At 43.9% G+C, this 19,148-nt stretch overlaps 2 protein-coding genes across 4 annotated transcripts; both read right to left on the reverse strand.

The window, feature by feature from the left end:
- Nucleotides 1-214: 214 nt before the first annotated feature.
- LOC101771376 lies at nt 215-9,333 on the reverse strand. Of its 3 annotated transcripts, none has more exons than XM_012846430.2 (13): nt 8,993-9,333; nt 8,368-8,873; nt 7,384-7,706; nt 6,437-6,556; nt 6,253-6,343; nt 6,073-6,166; nt 4,900-4,997; nt 3,198-3,267; nt 1,998-2,098; nt 1,521-1,637; nt 1,319-1,395; nt 1,180-1,224; nt 215-1,098 (listed from the first exon to the last, which is right to left on the reverse strand). In XM_012846430.2, the coding sequence occupies exons 2-13, from the start codon at nt 8,671-8,673 to the stop codon at nt 585-587; spliced, it is 1,956 nt and encodes a 651-aa protein (XP_012701884.1). In that variant the 5' UTR covers nt 8,674-8,873; nt 8,993-9,333; the 3' UTR covers nt 215-584. The 3 variants fall into 3 exon arrangements, with proteins under 3 accessions (XP_012701884.1, XP_012701885.1, XP_004970738.1); XM_012846431.2 differs by having other exon boundaries at nt 8,968-9,333; XM_004970681.4 differs by having other exon boundaries at nt 585-1,098; nt 6,437-6,529; nt 8,993-9,332.
- Nucleotides 9,334-13,045: 3,712 nt separating this feature from the next.
- On the reverse strand, nt 13,046-17,596 carry LOC101771769. The gene is made up of 5 exons (XM_004970682.4): nt 17,013-17,596; nt 15,774-16,232; nt 15,266-15,643; nt 15,113-15,180; nt 13,046-13,551 (listed from the first exon to the last, which is right to left on the reverse strand). Exons 1-5 carry the CDS (start codon nt 17,427-17,429, stop codon nt 13,338-13,340), a joined length of 1,536 nt encoding a protein of 511 aa, XP_004970739.1. The 5' UTR covers nt 17,430-17,596; the 3' UTR covers nt 13,046-13,337.
- Nucleotides 17,597-19,148: the final 1,552 nt, after the last annotated feature.

The raw sequence follows: 19,148 nt of genomic DNA on the forward strand, positions 1-19,148 counted from the left end.
CTATCAGTTATATGGCTTTATTTTAAGAAAATATATAATTATTTATTTAGTGATATGTGAAATGCCTATAAAATGTGAATTCATCATCTCAAGTTCATAGGTAATTACGTATGATGGTGCTCATGTGTGTGAGCATCACGTCTTCACCGTGTTTCTAAGAAAATGAAAACAAACACTTCACCCTCAAGAGGGATCACTAGGTCAAAGCCTATGATGAGTTGAATGAAACACGAATACACGATGAGATCTTGATACTCTTTTCCCCCTTCAAAACTTGCATTCCTTGTACACGAGCTAATAAACACAACAAATCCCTTTTTACAATAAAATTTCCCTTTTCACCCCACCGTATATAATACAAAGTTGACCTGGCCATGCGAGCCCACGGCCAGCATCTCTACCTCTCTTGGTGCCTTCAAACGCACCACGACGCCGGTTCGTTTCAAGCATACACCTTGCTGCAGACGTGCAGCGTCATGCCAATTCAGTTCAGCAGATTTCTTGTATCCTTAAGCAATCTGGATTTTCAAGATCACGTGTTGCAGAACGTTTTTCTGATTTTGGCATTGATTAATCTAGATTCATCATTGTACCCTTAAATTGTCAACTCTATCGATCACATCAAGGGCTTTTGTCCGGTCGATCTCAAAGTCGATCACAGGAAGCAGCCTCCTGATTGATAGCAACTCTTTCCTGTTGCCGCTGCTTGGTGAATGACTGTTACTTTTGCTTAACCTGCTTTGCTTGTTAAGCCTCGCCTTAGTGTCAAACTCCTGGCTTTTGCTTATACCAGGGATGAATTTTCTGTACTTGACATCCCTTAGCATATCTTGATCTTCTTGCGTCAGGAGAGGTGACGAATTGCTGCTAGTTTTGTTTGGTGACAATGTGATTGAGGCCCCCCTTTGCGTAGGAGACCGGACAGGAGACTTGATTGGAGACCTCTCACCATTAGCAGTTTTGGACTGACTGATAAGATGATGAAGCCACAGAACAAGCTCAAGGATATATGCTTCAGTCTTGTCCTTGTCAGCATGGTACAATGTCTCAATCCGGGTCAGGTCCATCTGCCCCGTGGGCTTGCAGTTCACATCTGACCTGCATGGTGCAAAAGATCATTATTTCAGTGTTCTAGCCATTTGCTTTTTCTGTTAAAATTGAACAAAGTCAGATACCAACCCTGCATTTGCCCATTCTCCAACCCAACCAAAACCATGGTGAGCCCTGGTATGGACAGATCATCATAAATTCAGTAACAGAAAGGGATGAGCAGAAGCCTGTAGCTGATTTTGCATGCTACAAAGGTAGTTTAGATTACTTGGTGGTGTTAGTTGCAATAGGGACAAGCCACCGCAAGGTCTTCTCCATTTCAGCCTTGATTTGAGAAACGGTAAGCTACACAAATCCAGTAAGAGCTTACATTAACTTTACAGTTACATGTAATAAACCTAGTATCATGCTGACTGCTAAAGCCCACTTTCATTTTCTAAGTCACGGGTGCCATCCCACATACAGCGTACCTCTTCCTTGACTCCAAACGAATGCAGCTTAGAACGGAGAGATGATTTTATGGTAGGTGGCAAACTCTGGTATAACGCATCCCTTGTGTTTGGAGGAATAGAACTTGATCGAGAAACCTGCCAAATGATCAACCCTTGTTAGACTACCAGGAAAGAAACAAAAAAAATTGAGTTTCTTAGCACAACAACAAATTCAAAGAAAGTTGAGTTTCTAAGGACAGCAACATTCAATCTGTGTGGGCATAAAACACCTAGTACTCCCTGAACTGTAACACTGCCAAATCCTCTATCCCCATAGAAAAGCTGCATTTTCTCAATGAAATATTGGGCAGTGATAGCTGATAGGTATGTGACATTGACAAAATTGCATCAGTAATGCATGAAAAAAGTTTTCGGATAAACAGATCAAATGACCTATTAAATTGTCTCTCCAAGCCACAGAAAAAATAATAAAACAAATGGAGTATATGAACTTACAAGAGTATCGATCTGACTGATGATATTGGCATAATGCAGTGCAAGGCCTGCTGGACCCAATCTATTACGACGTTTGGTAGGTTCCTGTGATTCTTCATTGTCTGCATAATGTAAGGGTGGCAAGCTTCAGTCAGTACTAAGTACAATAGTGGTGGAGAAAACCATCAGAGCATTCAGTGCAGAATCATAATATGTTTAAAGTTTAAATCATGAACATGGTTTTATTTTGTGGAAGGGCCTCTAGCCTAGTGGTTAGAGCAGGCCCAGGTTCAACTCCCCAAGGGAGCGAACTAAACGGGGCTGTATTAAAAAAGTTGCCTTGTCGGCTGTTCCGTGTTAGTAGAAAGTATGGCGCAACAAAGGACTTTACCAAAGCACAAAACACATCCCTGTATATTATTTAAGGAATAAGTGTTTAACAAGATGAATATTTCATATACTTGGTAACCAAGAAAATCAATGGGCACGGTCGCTCAAGAGGGAGCGAGTGTGACCATGCTAAATGCCAGTGGGTTAGCTGGATTTGTAAGAACCTGAAACTGATTTGCTTGTGACCACCAGTGGCCCAACGATTGCTAAAAGATCAGGCCACCCACTTGGCGGATATGCACGCATCGCGATTCACTTGGGCTTTCGCCCTCACTTTAGCCTAAAGGATATAAGCTAGCAGTGTCGTTCTAATGCCCAGCACCGTGCACCTAGATCATGGGAGAGCCACTTGCAAATGTGGCATGCAATGAGGGTGGATGCTCTTATATCTGTAGCACCATGCAGCCCAAAGACCACTAAAAGCCCAGCCCACCCACAGGGCGGATACACATGTGTGACAATTTCTTCAGCTTTCATCCTCACTTCGCCCTAAAATAAGTAACCTGGAGGTGCTATGTTTTAGGCTGATAAGACATATAATCTAGTGCAACTCATGTTTGACAGGCAAGGTGGTAGTAAACAGGTGGGGTGTTACATTGATTATAAAAAACAATTTTGAAGTAAACCTACAGTCCTAGTGCTTTTATTCTAGGGAGTAGGGGCACTACAGTGGAGAAGGTCAAACTGAAGTATGACTTATGACACATTAGTTGGGTGAGTTAATTATGTAGCTCAGACTTGCTTTCAGCAATAAAGCAATCAAGAAAATAAACTAGCCAAAAGCTCAACATGTGCAAAAGTTTCATATGATATAATCACAAAGCTTATTACCTGAACGCCCAAAGGCATTATGGATCTCCAAATGTAAGAAGTGCACAATGTCCACAAGTTTCCCCATGACCTAGGAGGAACAGATAATATGTTTTGAATTAGTAGAACAGGATTGCATGCTTTCCTAGAGCTAAGAGTTGCAGATATTATGGCAAACATTGACTATAGATGTGTAATAAATGAAAACAGATAGACACTAAAAATTTGACACAAATGAAAAAATCCAGCCTTCAATTCCGTGGTCCCTTTTTTTAACTAGCCAGATTGGCACGCATAGCGCGCCAAAAACCAAAAAGATTAACCTAAAGTAATAATGAAAAAATATTGTCTACTACTATGCTCAAAACAACATCATATTGATGTATTGAACCAAATCCAAAAGCTACAGTAAATCGGCATAGTAGCTCAGAATCTGAGAGCGCACCAATCCCAGGCATTATAGTATAGAGGCACAGATAACTTTTTTTGCTTAGGAATTCACTCACTTTTGGGTGTTAGTAGATATAGCTCATGGATTGGCTTACACTGATTATTGGTTTTGGTAGGGGCAAAAGATAAAATTAGAAATGGATAAATAATTCAATCATATTTTGAGTTTATGAAGTAAAAGCAGTGCAAAAAGTTGTAGGGCTACCACATGTGAACGTAGTGTACAAAGTTTAGTTATTGTTTTTATATATCGGAAATAATTAAATATATTTTATTCTTTCAAATAATGGAAAAAACATAATTTTTTTAGATCATGGGTCCCACCAACCAAGTGCACGGGTCCCACCTGAATAGTGCGTGGGTCCCACCTGAGTGTGCGTGGGTCCCACCTGAGTGTGCGTGGGTCCCACCTGAACAGCTCCCACATGGGTCCCACATGAGCAGTACGTGGGCCCACATGGGGTCACGATTCACGAGAGGGCTCTAAAGCCAGGCACTTTAGTATATTACATATACTAGTATTCAGGGTTGCATAATCAGCAAATATCTAAAGGTGTGTAAAGGAGGTGCAGCACCATGGTAAGGAGCCTAGGAGGACACGTGCAACATGGAAGAGGGATGCTATGAGGTAATTTTTTTCTCATATGTCACGGCCTAGGTTTATCCAGGAATCCGGAAGGAAGAGGAAGCCGGCAGTGTGAGAGAGAGGAGGTGGCGGCAAAGGCATGGAGAAGACAGTGGCGGCAAAGAGATATGAGATCAGATTGGATTCATAAGTTCAAGGATGGACCTAATATTGGATCTTAACAGATCGGATCCTATTTTTACAATATGGAAGGTTTTACAAGACTCCACGGGCAAGTAGCCAGGTAAGGGACACTGCTGCAGTTCACATGCGCTACACAGTACTGGGTCACTGGGCCAGCAGCAAGTCCTTGGGCAGGTATAGGGCCATGCCATTGTTGTTTTCTTTGTTTCATATTATCACATGAACGAAATGCATAAAACTATAGAAAGCACTGATTGCTTATAACTACTCACAAGGCTTGAGTAGAGGGAGAGAATAAAAACTTCTACAGACAAGTGGCTCCTGTGGATACTCTTGGTGGCCTTTTCTAAAATTTTTGGTGGGTTCAATTTAAGTTTTAGTATAGAGTATCTATTATTAATGTCATCAACTATATATCAACTAAAATCTTAAGACTACATTGTTAAACAAAGCTACATAATCATGCGAGCATATTGACCAGTTAAAATAAAGCTACATACCAACCTCTTCCAAATTTTTAGACCATAGAGACTTTTTCCTCAAACTTTTAACATGCTTCCGTTGGCTTTTCACTTCCTGCTTTAATATATGCAAGTTATCACCTGCAAATTAACAGAACCACATTCTGCATCATACCGAATGACAACAATAAAACAGAGAAAAAATTTCTACTCATGAAAAAGTTAACAAGCTGAACCATTAAAATCTGTTTTTAACACGCAATACCAAAAGAAAAGGAGAAAAGAGGCTTGACGTTACAACTAAGATCCATTAAAAATGAATAAAATAGAATAAACTGCATCAGTAGCATAGAAAAGGCTTAAATGGCTAAATATTAAGCGACCCAGATAGCAGCAGTAATTGTACACTTCTGTTTAGCATAAGAGAACTTAATTGTACAGGCAGTAAAATTAATATGGAAATAGGTACTGGAAATTGGAAAGGAAAAAAAATTCTCCCCTAGGGGCTGTTCTAATTCATAACTCATGTCCATGTTAACAAGAAGCAAATACAAATCCAGCTGTGCCACTGACTAAGTGTACTTTAAATCTACATCATATCATTAAACCTTAAGCACAACCTTCTATATTGGAATTTCATTCAGGTCGACTTAAGCAGAACATAATTTGACTATATTCCTTCCTCAAAAGAACAGTTAAAACAAGTGCAAGATGCAAGGGGGAAAAATGGCTGCTTCGGATTTATCAGGTGCAGTAGATATAGTCAGATCAATCATCTTGCCTTGGATATATTGGTCAAAAACTCAAAATGCACTAGCTGCTGCTCACCTAGCAGCAATTATACAGAAAGTTTTTTTTAGTGGAATTATACAGAAAGTTGACAGTGATATATGACAACAGAAGAGACCTGGACCCTATTTATGTATGCATAGAACTGTCAAAGTCAAACTGACAACTTTTATAATATCTTGTCTTGTACAAAATTGGTCACGAGAAGACATAATTCAATCTAAAGCTTTTTTTCCAAATGACCTCAATTTTGTTTTTTTTTCAAGCTAAATTTTTTTTTTCCAATGATAAAAACAAATAACCATGAGCAGCACCAACCAAAAGATACATAAAGTTGTTCTTTCAACCAAACCAGAGGAGCTCAACAGATGCAATTCTTACAGATGATTCCATTATATAATCATGCAGAATGGACTGACTCACTGACCTCTTTGTACAACACTCGAACCATCTTCTTCTTGATGTTTTCGCTGATAATCTTGTTCAAATCTATCCAAGGCATGCATTTCGTGATATAATTCCTAAAAGATGGGGGAAAACAATAAAGACTACATTAAACAATCCTCATCACAGGGCATTGCTTCCAAGGCATAGAAATATTACTTACAGCTGTAAACTGAACACAAATCACCAATTGCTGCATTACTGATTCTGCCTCTTCTTTCAAGTGATGTTGAGGAGTCCGTTCTGATGCCAGCCTGAAAGAGTTTGATGCATAAAGGCACTGAGTTAATTATCAATACCCCAAGATTGTTGCCTCTACCAAAGGCTGGGGCCAAAATGAACTTTACTTGTCAAAGTAGCGGTCCAAGTTGTGCCACTGAGGATCCTTGCAACGATTTCCAAAGCGAACAACTTCTGTAGAGAACACTTTCAACTCTTCCCTATTGGACCAAACAAAACTTAAGTAACTGCAGGTATAAAAACAAGTTGAAGTACAAGTTTACAACATAACCTGGTTGAAGTTACTAAAATAAAATAAAGGAATAAGCCCATTTTTCACCCCTCATCTCTTCCATTTTCCTAATTCTAACCCTCAACTATTGTGCCGTCTAAATTTAGCACCTCAACTATCAATCCCATTCAACTTTGACCCCTCCGCACATCTGAAGCTGTTTTGCATGACTGTGACATGGTGGTGGGTTTTCCATATCCATCTTGTCACATACTCCCTCTGTCCCATGAAAACTGCAATTCTAGCATTTAAAAAAAATCCCACAAAGAGTGAAATTCTAGAAATTGGACCACAAGTAGGGCCTACTTAATTACCTTGCGTGCTAATCAAGTGGCCAAAACAGATTTGCCAGCCTTAATTACCTTGCATGCCGTGATTTAAGCCAGCAAAAAAGGAATGCAGCACGTCTAAATAGGTGAAGTCGGCTAATTTATAAGGGTACCAATGTCATTTGACAACAGAACTAATCTGCTTGGGAAAAAAATTACAATTGCATTCTTCATGGGGGCAGAGGGAGTATGCCACTTCAGCTGTTGACGTGGACTTGACTTAAAAGCCAAACCCCACCTTGGTCTGGGCCCGACCTTTTTTTTTTCTTCGGCACCAAAGATGGATTATGGAAGGCCAGTCCACTCGTCGCTCGCAATCTTGCCCCAAGAGTTGGGACTTAAAATTAGATCAACACAAGCATTGACGGGCCAAAAAATGGACTTATTCCTAAAATAAATAAATCTTGCGGACAACTGTTGTAGTTTATAAAAGCAGCAAAGATTGAACACTAACCTTTTGTCAGCAGCAGCAATCTTGAGTAATTCATCCATATCTTTGGATATAAGATTCTGAACACCTTCTGAGTGAAGCACAGTTTCTTTTAAATGCTTTATGCTATCTTTTGAAAGGGCACGCATCAAATTGCAACCTTTGACTATGGTATTGGCAACCTCAAATGCTAAAATAGATATTTTGTTTCCCTTTGTTGTAGTGCTCGATCCAAAACCACTTATATTCAAATTTGTCATGCTACTGCCAAGTGTGTCTAGCACATCCACTGCTTTCCCAAGGCCAGCAGTACTAGCTCTACCTAGAATTGAGCTTACTTCTGACACCTGTTTCAATATGGCAAGAAAACATGAAACATGATACAGGAGCAGGCGGTCTTTCTCACCAAGCGACATTTTTTGAACATTTGAAGGACAAAAGTCATGAATAAACAGTGAAAGGCAAAGATTTCTATTTAGGAATGATACAAGTTCAAAAGGATTTAAATGTTTCCTACAATGCACTTGGAAAATAGTAAGCCATAAAACTATGGCAGTGTGGCGATAAGTAGCAAAATGCTAAGCATGGAGATCAACACATCATAACTGCATTGGATTTGAAAGATGTGCGATCAGCCACTCAAAAGCATGCAGCAATTCCCACCCTATGCAAATATAAAGGGGATAAACTTTGAGGGCCACTGGGTTGCTAAAGTAGACTTCCACGGAAAATAGGATCAACAGATAACAGCAAATGCTTTTGTCACCAAGCGTTTCAAGAAAACTTGTTAAATTTTGTGCAAGGATGCTAGGAGATCATCCACTGATTCAAGATATCCTAATTCCTGAAAGGCTAATGCTACAGGAAAAAGAATTGTAAAATTCCCCATGTTCATAGTGCACTAATCCAGTGACATGAGCGAAAAATTCAGTTCTCAAATGATTGATTCAGCTATATTGGCATATTGCACCAAAGTTCACCGCAGAGTAAGAAGTACTGAAAACTTGCCTTAGCCGTAACCCCTATCCCTGACTTCTGTGATGGTAATCGCGCCAGCTGTGGCACCCCATCCCATGGTGGTAAGGAGGCATCAGCAGAACCTCCAGGCACTGCAGTTTGCGACACCGATACAGGCAGCTGCTGCTGCTGATGTTGCTCTTCTTGCATCCTCTTGGCAGCGGCCTCCCCCACCACAGCCTTCTTCTCCTCCTTCACCACCAGACGGTCATGGTGGTCAACCACCCTGCCGGGGCCGAGAGTGGTATCGCTGGGCGACTTGTCCACCGCCGAGCCCTTGGAGCAAAGGCCCCCCATTTCCTTCGCCCCTCCTCAACCAAACCCTAATCCTCCAGTGCCAACCGGCGGCTCTCACCTCCCAGGCACCCACACACTCCTGATCCCCACACAGCCTTCTCCCATCCCCATCAAACCGATCCGCATGAACACGAACCAGCTCGGAACGAAGGTCCCGACCGCGGTAGGATCCTGCCGGCTCCAACCGGCGAGCTGCGCACCTGCAGACGCCACGGGAACAGCGCCAAGTCAGCAGTAACGCGCGAAATTTCCGCGCAAAAGCAGAGATTTTTCTCCACAGAAACGCATTTTTACCGGAAATTGGCGCGAGAGGACGCACCTGCGGCGGGTGGATCGGCGACGCGGGAGGAAATCGGGCGCGGAGCCCCTGCTTTCTCGCGAGGAATTGGCGGATTTGGGGGAGGATAGAGACGACGCGATGGGCAGGGTGGGTGAGCTTTGCAGCTTCTTGCCCTCCTTTGGAGGAGTAGAACGGGGAGCAGCCGAGCGGAGCGTCCACTCCACCAGCGGAGCTGCGGCAAGGGAGGGTCCAGTCCACTGCACGGCAGGCTCCGCTCCTCGGTGGCCAACGGCCGCTGCTACTGCCACCCGCAGGAGGAGGCGCACGCACAGCAACGGCCGCTCATAACGCGGTGTCGCAGCGGCCGTGTCGCCGTCCGTGTGACGCAGTTATTAAGAAAGAGGTTAGCAACTGTAGTATTCATGCCATCTTATTTATTGTCCGCGCTTCACCTGATATTTTCAGTGCATTTGCTTCGGATGCAATTGGATTCAGCAAACATTTCCTTTTTCATGGAGTTGAAGCAGATGATTTTCTCCCTCTGTGAAACTTTGACTGAAGATGGATATACCTTAAAACAGTCAAAGCTATAGCTCGTCGTATTGATTAACGCCTACTATGTTATTTTAACACTGATTTGCTATGATATACTCCCGTGAGCATGTGCAGCGGTGACTTGGATCGTCCAATTGGTTTCTTTGACTAGCACTAAACCTGTGTCTTAAAATATAGCTGCTGTCATGGCATAAGATATATGCGAGCATCAAGTATCAGTGCTACGTAATCGTATGACTTCCAAAATCCGTCTCTATTTTTACGAATCATCAACATCACAATGAGTATCTTATAGTATCCAGAACAGTTGAACAGCTACTTGCATGGGTTGTTGGAGGTTAACCCACTGCAATGAACCAACGCATTTCTCAATTATCAAGAAAAGCGTGTATGAACACTTGCATGAGAGTAGCAGGTTGGAGTGTTGGGGCAAGCAAAAACCTGAACCAGGATGGACTTGCAGCAGAACAAGAGAACAAAGACTCGGTATATTTGTCATTTGTGGATCATGTGGCCAGACAGAGAGTAGGATGCTAATCTACGGCTTAGCCGAAACCAGGCAAGATTTTAATGCAAGCTATCGATCTACGGTTCCTAGTCAACTTGAACACCAACTTTTCTGCTGTCGTTTTCTTGTACCAGGTCAACTTTCACACAGCATCCTTTAATTTGTCCTTGTAGGGGGGAAAAATAAAAGTAGGTGAAAGGAGCCCGATTGTTTCTATCTGGTTATCCGTTACACTGATTAACAGCGATGGAATGCACTTCTGCAAATTACATATATTTACTTCTCTGTCAAGTGCTGAACTTGTAGCTCAGTTTGGTTGTTGGCATACAGCCTATAAACTTATACAGGCACTGCCAGTAGAAGTTTCCTTGTAACGCCGACATGTTACTTTCCTGATTTACCACTTGTGTGTGCATGAATTTCACAGAAAACAAGTTCAATTCTGGTAGGAATAGGAATGCTTTTCCCTGTGTTTTAAATGGGGTATGAGCGGATGCAAGACTACTTGTTCGCCGAATCACCTGTTACACACTGAAACTTTCTTTGTAGCGCGAGATATTGAGATCTCAGAGTGCACTACTTTCTGGAGAGAAGAAAAAACAGGACAAAAAGATTCACCTTTTGAATTGAACGGATAGAATTAAAGTGATCTGAACACACGCATGGTCAGTGATTCCAAGCTTTAGATTGAAGCCTTCCGTTTGTCCCTGCTTGTGAGAGCGATGGATTTTGACGAGTCTGAGCAGCAAAGTCCCAAATTGTAGCTGTCTTTCTGCCGAAGTGCCAATGACCTCACAGACTCTCAGTTCGGTGAAAAGTAGAGTTCACTGCAGCTGCTTGGACGCGACACAACTTGTATTTCCAAACGAGGTCCCACATGACATGGATGCGATTGCAGCACAAAAACAAGCTATTCTTCCTGTGTGCATACCGTACCCTATGTTGCAATTGCAACACGAATTTACTACTCGAACTCGGATGGACGGATCGTCCTTACCTACCACAGGGTAATGAAGCTTTTGTAACCTCAGTGGTAGAGATAAAAACAAAACACCTTCTTTGTCGTGACAGAGATAGCATGCAAGAGTTTTCCCGGTGAAGTATGTATCGGCACAAGGGTGTTCCCCGGATAGAGCTACCTCCTCCTCCCGTCCGTGTCGAATCGAAATGACGAGAACGACGACGACGAGGACAACATAACCTTCCAATCCCAAATAAATTAAGGTAAACTAGAGTTGAAATCCAACAAAACTCACAAATCAGGATTTGGCACAGTTATTTTCCAAGCACTCTTATCCAGGATTAAATCTTTGTGTATATTACATCCCTTCAAATCTTCTTTTATTGCCTCTTACTATGTCAAATTTGATCTTCCTCTACCTCTCTTCACATTATTATCACGCCTTAGTATTCCACTACGCACCGGTACCTCCGGAGATCTTCGTTGGACATATCCAAACCATCTCAGCCGGTGTTGAATAAGCTTTTCTTCAATTGGAACTACCCCTAACTTATCATGTATATCCTCGTTCCGGACTCGATCCATTCTCGTATGACCACAAATCTAACGCAACATACGCATTTTCGTAACACTTATCTGCTGGATATGTCATCTTTTTGTAGGCTAATATTCTGCACCATACAGTATTGCATATCTAATCACCATCCTATAAAACTTGTCGTCGAACAGAAATGAACAAAGAGGAAAAGATCAAATCAACGGCAGACTCCCAGGACAATATTCCTTCCTTGGACCTTTGATCGCAACCGGCTGCTAAAGCCGCGACACATCTCCTCGCGAGAACAGCCAGCCAGCCAAACCCCTTTGAACCGGTCCTCGCGCTGAGCCCTTTGAACCGGTCCGGCATCGGCGCAGCGCTTGGCATCATCAGCGGCTGCTGCAACGGCGACGGCGTACAAATACTAGGTCAAAAGCCAGCACGGCAGGCACGCGGCCCATGGCATCGCATTATTGCTGTGTCCTGTGGGCGCGCCGCAGACCGAGTCCAAAGGGCAAGCAGAGAGAGACCGATTGGTTTGGTTGGGCTCGCGGTCGTGGCGTCCTCCTGCCGCGCGCGCGATCTTGACGGGCTCGGTGGCGAGGGATGGCGTGCGGTGCGGCCTACTCGGCGGCGACTCCACGTGAGGCGTGGGGTGCCCGGCCGGCCTCCCCCGTGCAAGCCGGACCACTCGCTCGCCGCCAGCCTACAGGTTGACTTGGCCGCGGCCTGCACCTGCAGGCCGTGCAGCGACTTCAGACCACGCGGGAGATCGCCCACGTACGTATTACGTATACGCTGTAGCACGGTAGTGGTACAGTACAAACACAGGGGGCAATGGCGGCACGGACCGTGCAATGGAATCTCGATCGGACGGCCACGATCGCCGATGGTCGAATCTCGACCGGACGGACCCGAAGGCGAGACGACGCTTCTTCTCCGGCTGGAGTCCCCCGCTCCATGCCAAGCAATTCTTTCTCCGGTTATCGAGTCGCCAACTACTCAACGCAGCCGGGGGAAATTCGTTGTCCGGCCGGACCGCCGCGCCGGATGGGGCACGCCATTCGTTTTCCATGCATGGACGTACTTGGAAGTTGGGGCTTGGAATTCCAGCGACCGGCAAACTAAAAATTTGGTTCGTGGAGACCATAGCGAGCGCCTCGTCGACATGGCGTTCCTTTCATCGAAAGGGACGGTCAGAGGACCAAATGCTTCATCCCGCAGAATAGGGCTTTGGAATGTTGTGAGATGATGGCACGCACATTATAATAAAAACGCATAGTACGGTTGCCAAGTAGAGCTACGAACTGCGTACTCGCTTATACGCATTCACTTGAGTAGGTAGGTTGATCACCAGCCACAATTTCTGGGTTCAAGCACTGAACCCGCAACGTACGAGACATGTTCAGTGGTTCAGGCCACACGGCAGCATGATTTGCAATGGCTAAGGTAGCACCACACCACAGCGCATAAAAATCTGGGCCGTCATAAGTAAACCAGAGAAATGAGATTGTGCTGCAACACCACAGATAAAGCACAAAGTTCGGCAGATGTGAATTGTGAAGCCACCCCAAATAAAGTACTACCAAGTACTGTTACGAAAGCAGTTCGATCACATTTACAGGCAGAGTTGAATACCAACTATACATTGCACGCTAGCACTAGCTAAAACCCTAAATTTGCAAGTAATCTTTACACATTTACAAGGTCGTCAGTTAAAAGATCCTATATGTTCTGCAATCGAGATGTGTTGATGGACCACGTGAATTCAGGTCGTGGGCAGAAACTGAGGGCAGTATGGCACGTAAGGTGTTAACAAACCCTAAGTTGAGAGGAAGGAAGACATTGTCCTCCTGAAATCAAAGGACTTCAGAGCTGATTCTGGCAAACGGCTGCTTCCAGGTACCCACAAACCACCACTCTGGGGAAGCATAATCTGCTTGTTTATACTCTTATCACCATCAATCGTCTCTGCTGTTGAAGATTCCTTCTTTTTCTTCACAAATTCAAAGAACTCCGCAACTTGCCGAGCGTATCTTCAATGAAAATGTTGAAACGTCAAGGATTATTAATGATTTTAAAAGCACATGGAGTTTTAAGACAAAAAAATGCATATAATATTAATATGGAAAATAAAAATCAAGACAGAGCAGCCAAGTGTCATCACCGTAATAAGGGTCTGTTTGGTAGAGCTCCATTTGATTCTACTTCTGATTCTGATTCTCTATGGGAGCTGATTCTTTGAGAGAAGTGATTCTGTAGCTGAAAGTGATTCTCTTTGATTCTCTAGCATAAACTCTTAAAATCAGGATGGAGAATCACTTCACAGAATCAGGAGAATCTACTTTTTTTTTCAGCTCCCAGCCTCTTAGTTCATTTCAGAGAATCACTTCACAGAATCAGCAGAGAATTTTTTCTCTTTGAAAAACTGTTTGGCAGAGCTCCTACTGGATTCAGCAGAGAATCAGCTCTGGGAGCTTTGGCAAACGCAAGGCCCCATTTGTTTTAGCTAGGAATTTTGAAAAGCAGCCTACAAGGCCCCTCCCCATTTGTTTTAGCTAGGAATTTTGAAAAGCAGCCTACAGATCCTAGATTTTGGAAAGCTGAGGGCCAAAAGCTGATGGCTGTTTAGCAACAAGATTCTAGTGTACGGCCTCGTTCTCTCTTTTCTCACTCACATGTAGGCACAATGGCATAGTGGGTAAATATGTGTGCCATAATATAGCAAAAGCCCTTTCAAAAAAAACACTAGCTAAAGCTGGTGGAGTGGATTGCTAAGCTGGATCGTGGAATTCTGGGGTAAAACTGGTTTGTTTCAGCTCGGGTCATAAAAGTTAGAATCCACAATCTCCAGCTGAAACAAATTGGACCTAAACTTACAAGAAAGCTGACTCCAACATGAGCTTATTCTATGACAGGATTGGTCTAAAAATGGGTACAGAATTAATTTATGGAGCAAACTGTATGTACACTTGTACGGCAGCATTTCAAAGAATTTCAGATTATGTATGAAGAGAGTCAATATACGTTTATTCATTCATTGTCTAAAGGAACCACACCTACTCTTCAATCAATTAGTTGTTAGTAAACTTTAGTGGGCTGGATGTCAAGAACTACCAAGTTAGGGCCACACAAGATGGTCAAGGAATCAGAGCCACAAAATAAACTATGTTTTATAATAATGTCATAGAAATTACAGAAAGTCTCTTATGGAAACATGAAGGTCAAACCTCAACCCAAAGATATCCAAAACAATGGGCTTATAGTTTGCACACTGAGCCTTCCATTAAAACATTATACTAGCACATCACTGCTCATTTGCGTTACTTGTATAAGCTCGTTCAATTCAGAATACACCAATTTCAATCTATTCAGAATACACCAATTTCAACCAAGACTATGTTACACATGGTTCGTAATTTCCAAATTGATTAGAAACCACTAGTTACAAAAAAAAACAAGTTAGTGGTTCTAGAAAAAGAACAAATTACGTAAGTTTCAAATTCGCGTGCCTTAAACGAACTTTTATCTACAAGGATTGGTGAACACTGCCGGAAAATTAATAAAACATGGATAATTATGAAGTATGAAACTTACTGTCTTTTGGCTTCAATATCCTTGTTAAAATCAATGTCATGCTCACAATCCAAGACCAGAGCAGGAACCTAATTGAGAAATAGCATCATCCATGTAACCAAATAACTCCTTATTAGGGCCTTACAGAACATGTAAAAGATAGGAGAAAGTTACCTTCTGGATACTAGAATGCATGTGATCTCCTTCCAAGTAGAATACCCGATCCCGTATATCCGCAGGCAGGGAACCCTCCAAATGAACTGGAAGCTGACTGACTGACAAAACACCAGAAGCTCCTCCCTTGGAAGGAAGCAGCCAGCTCTCATGTTTCTCATGCAAACCTCGAAGGTAATCAAGAGTAACACCACCTTCCTCTGATCTTTTCCGCACCATCATTCTTTTGTGGCAAGTGTCAGGACTAGCTCTTAGATAAATAAAACCATCAGGGATAAGACCTGGGAGTGATGACACAACAGGGTCAAACCAGGAGTCATAGATGCTGATCTCCATCTCATTCATCCAGTTTGCTTCATGGACAGCACGAACAAAAACCTGGAAACATCAACAAAACCCGTTCCTTAAATAAGACCAGATAGATAAAATAAAACAAGGTGAAATGCAAATTGCATCAAAGCTTTGGACTCATCATCAAGATAAATTTTTTCAGCGAAGATAGACCTACCATTCGATCACTGAAAACACTTCTTTCCATCAGTCGGAGAGGTTTCATTCCACATGCAGATTCCTTCTCTTGCATGACCCGCGTCACAAATACGTAATTCTGGAAGGTGTATGCATACCTCTCTGGCTCAGCATAGAAAGCATCAAGTATATTGAAGTGTTCAGGGCCAACATCCTGCCACTTTGCAATAGGTTCAGGTACTATTTCTACAAGGTCACGTAGTTCAATAGTTTCATTGGCTATTCTTTGAAGAAAGGTAGTTTTTCCAACACTGATATTCCCTTCAACACAAAAGGTCAGCCTCCTATTTTTAGGAAGCTTAGATGTATCAGTGCCTTTCAGCTCTTCATCAACACTCTCTTTAATGAACAAGGTTATACTCTCAGCATGGTTCTTGTGGATGATGCCAACTGAATTTTGCAAGAACTCAACCATCTTCTCGTTAGACTTGCCAAAGAACTGGAAATACTCACAAAATGTTAGCACTTCGCACAAATTACATTTAACTTAGATTAAATGAACATCATTCAGTAGAAAAATTACTAGAATAGCTGCATGGCAGACTTAGATTAAATGAACATCATTCAATAGAAAAATTTACCAGAACAGTCACACTGCAGGGTTGCCAAAATAAAGTAAGAGCAAAAAGTAGGTCACAGTCAACCATAAAAGTTTTTTTTTTGCTGTTTTCTTGTAGGAACTTTACTAAGACGACTATTCAGATTTTAATCCTGCACAAATGACAAAATACAGTTCTAACCTTGCGCCATAACAATCCGTAATGTTTTGACAGGCCACGCATAAGGAGATCATGAAATTTGAATATTCAGATTTTTTTTTCTCTCCTAATCATTTGTCAGGTTGGGTCGGGTTCGGAAAAAAAGGTTGGAACTTGGAAGCAAACTAACAACATTTACATTATGTCAATCTGAGGATGGTGGCCTCACAAATGATAATCTGAGCCACTTGAAATCAGTTTATCCCTAGTGATGTCTGCTGGTGTTAAAGTCTAGTTTTGAAGCTAAATGCAAATTGAGATATAATCTAGCTGTGATATGAACTATTGCAAACGAGTGCAACAACTCACGCGCCTGCCATTGATTTTTCATAATACAGCCGTCAGCTATTAAATGAACCCATCAATTGCTATTAACAAATACGAGAAATCTGCATGTGCTACAAGCCTACAAACAACAACATACTCCGTAGAAGATAACCCATGATATCTCAAACACACACCTTATCCCTGTAGAGCTGCTTGAGCTGCGCGACGCCATCGAATCCCTTGTCGACGAGCTTCCTCAGGTTCCGCGGCCCGACCCCGGGAATGGCAAGCAGCTCCCCACTTTCCCCCAGCGCATCACTCCGACCTCGCTGCCTCCTCTCCGGCACCGCGCGACCCCCGCCACCCTTCTCCTTCTCCTCCTCCGCATCGCCCCCGCGCCTCGCCGCCTCGGCCGAGCAGAGTCCCCTCCTCCCGCCGCCACAGCGCAGCCACGGCGGGGAGCGGATGCGGCTAGGATTCGCGACTGGACGCGAGGTTGCGAACGGGCTGCCGGCCAGGCACAGCGCAGGCATGCGTGGGGAGGAGAGCAGCAGTGGGGCCGCGGCGGCGGCGTAGAGGACGGAGGCGGCGCGGGGGAGGAGCTTGTGCATCGCTGGCTGCGGTGACGGCAGGGAAGGGTCTCAACAATGGCGGTTCGGCCGCGATTAAGGCCGCCGACCCGCGCGGGTGCGGCGGGGCGGCTTCGAGTGGCGCGGGTTTAGGGTTTTGGGGATGTCACATCCATCCCGCCATGAATTATTGTTGCTGACTTGTCGGGAAGCCCGGAGGGAGGAGGGCACGAGGCGGTCGCTGTCTCGCCGCCCTGCTGGCTTCGGCCCTGCACCCGGCTCATTGTGGACCGGATCGATGAGGAGGAGGGCGGCAGTTGTAGCGGTGGGCCGGTGGTGCTATGGGCCGCCACGGTACGTTTGGGCGAGGCCTCTTCGCTGGAGCATGTGGGCTGTAAAATGTGAGAACAGTTGGCACAAATGTGTGTCTGAGTGGGCCGGTGGTTCTATGGGCCGCGCTCGTTACGTTTGGGCGAGGCCTTTTCGCTCGAGCGTGGAATGGCGGGAGAAACTTGAAGAATGGTTCTTTTCCTCTCAATTTCTCATGATATGGAAGGACTTCAAGAGTTCAAGATATAAGGAAGAACATGAAGAATAGAAGCAGCTTACCTGCGAGACAATAAATCTACGGCGGCAGTGTATCTGCGTAAGCCTAGTAAACTGTAAATCTATCGTAGTTGCCCTGCGCATCAACGTCAGTCTGAATATGAACCCTGACGTCTAATCAAGTTGGGACTGGTGCTTCCCAGTTCCCAGTAGCCAAGGTTGCATGCAGAGAGTAGGATTCTGAAGTGTAAACTCTGAAACCGCTACGTTCTCCACCTTTCCCAATCTGATTCTGACAGCATGGACTGGGAGTCTAGGACCGCGAAACGGGGATAAGAATGGCTTCACGATATACAAAAGTGCAGCAGGATTGAAAGGATTGAATTCCTGAAATCTCCAGCTGTTTCAAGCGGTGGCCTCGCTGAAAGGGTCAGTCCGGTTAGGCGAGCGCGCTGACCATTAGCGCAAGTCACCCGTCCGCACTTCCCAGTCGCGCGCACGTAAGGATTCGGAAACCCACACGGCTAGCTCGGCGGATAAAAATAACAGACATTTTCAAGCGTACCTGCGCACGTTATCTGTTCTTGGGAGAGTCTTAACAAACTCGTCAGTGACTCGACGGATGGCAGCGCGAAAGCCATGGCCGAACCGTAACATATTCGACGATGCGTATATGCGACGAAAGCAACGTCAGTGTAGCAGTTGAGCAGGTCAAACGGCTGCAAACGGGAGATTCTTGTCCAGTTTGATTTCTTTATGCAGGTCAATTGTTGCCTAATTCGAGTATTTTAGAGGAGTCAGCCAGGACTTGTTCTGAATGCAGAGTTGAGTGGGGTCATTATTTATACCCAAGTTCATTGATGGAACAGAAACAGGTGAAACTTAGAAAATTTGTAGATATGGCTTGGCTGGTTTCTATATATATGAGAGTAAACTACTCATGGCCTCATGCTGATTTCAGCGGCAAAGGGAATCAGACGGGGTTGGCCCAATGGCACGTGTGAATGTATATGTCATGCAAAAGGTTTTGGTCTTCCGAGGCGCCTATTGGTGAGATCATTGCAAAGAATGGAGTCGGAGAAGAGTGTTGGCAACAGCTGAAGTGGTTATGGGCTACAACTAAGAAAAATTCCTGACACCAGAAGTAGTTCACCAAACCGTACTGCACATTATTGATTTTCTTTTAGGAATGTGTATGAACAGTTCCATTCGTAG

The sequence above is a fragment of the Setaria italica genome, chromosome V (genome assembly GCF_000263155.2).
Source record: "Setaria italica strain Yugu1 chromosome V, Setaria_italica_v2.0, whole genome shotgun sequence".
Lineage (NCBI taxonomy): Eukaryota > Viridiplantae > Streptophyta > Magnoliopsida > Poales > Poaceae > Setaria > Setaria italica.

What these genes read in the sequence shown, in the direction of transcription:
- LOC101771376 (XM_012846430.2), bottom strand. Translation starts at nt 8,673, where the DNA reads ATGGGGGGCCTTTGCTCCAAGGGCTCGGCGGTGGACAAGTCGCCCAGC. An exon ending in GGTCTAAAAATTTGGAAGAG is followed by an intron (nt 3,268 to 4,899) that starts GTTGGTATGTAG and finishes TGTTCCTCCTAG; the next exon opens with GTCATGGGGAAACTTGTGGA. An exon ending in ATTGCAACTAACACCACCAA is followed by an intron (nt 1,225 to 1,318) that starts GTAATCTAAACT and finishes TGTCCATACCAG; the next exon opens with GGCTCACCATGGTTTTGGTT.
- LOC101771769 (XM_004970682.4), bottom strand. Translation starts at nt 17,429, where the DNA reads ATGCACAAGCTCCTCCCCCGCGCCGCCTCCGTCCTCTACGCCGCCGCC. An exon ending in GTGTTTTCAGTGATCGAATG is followed by an intron (nt 15,644 to 15,773) that starts GTAGGTCTATCT and finishes TGATGTTTCCAG; the next exon opens with GTTTTTGTTCGTGCTGTCCA. An exon ending in TGCATTCTAGTATCCAGAAG is followed by an intron (nt 15,181 to 15,265) that starts GTAACTTTCTCC and finishes TTTCTCAATTAG; the next exon opens with GTTCCTGCTCTGGTCTTGGA.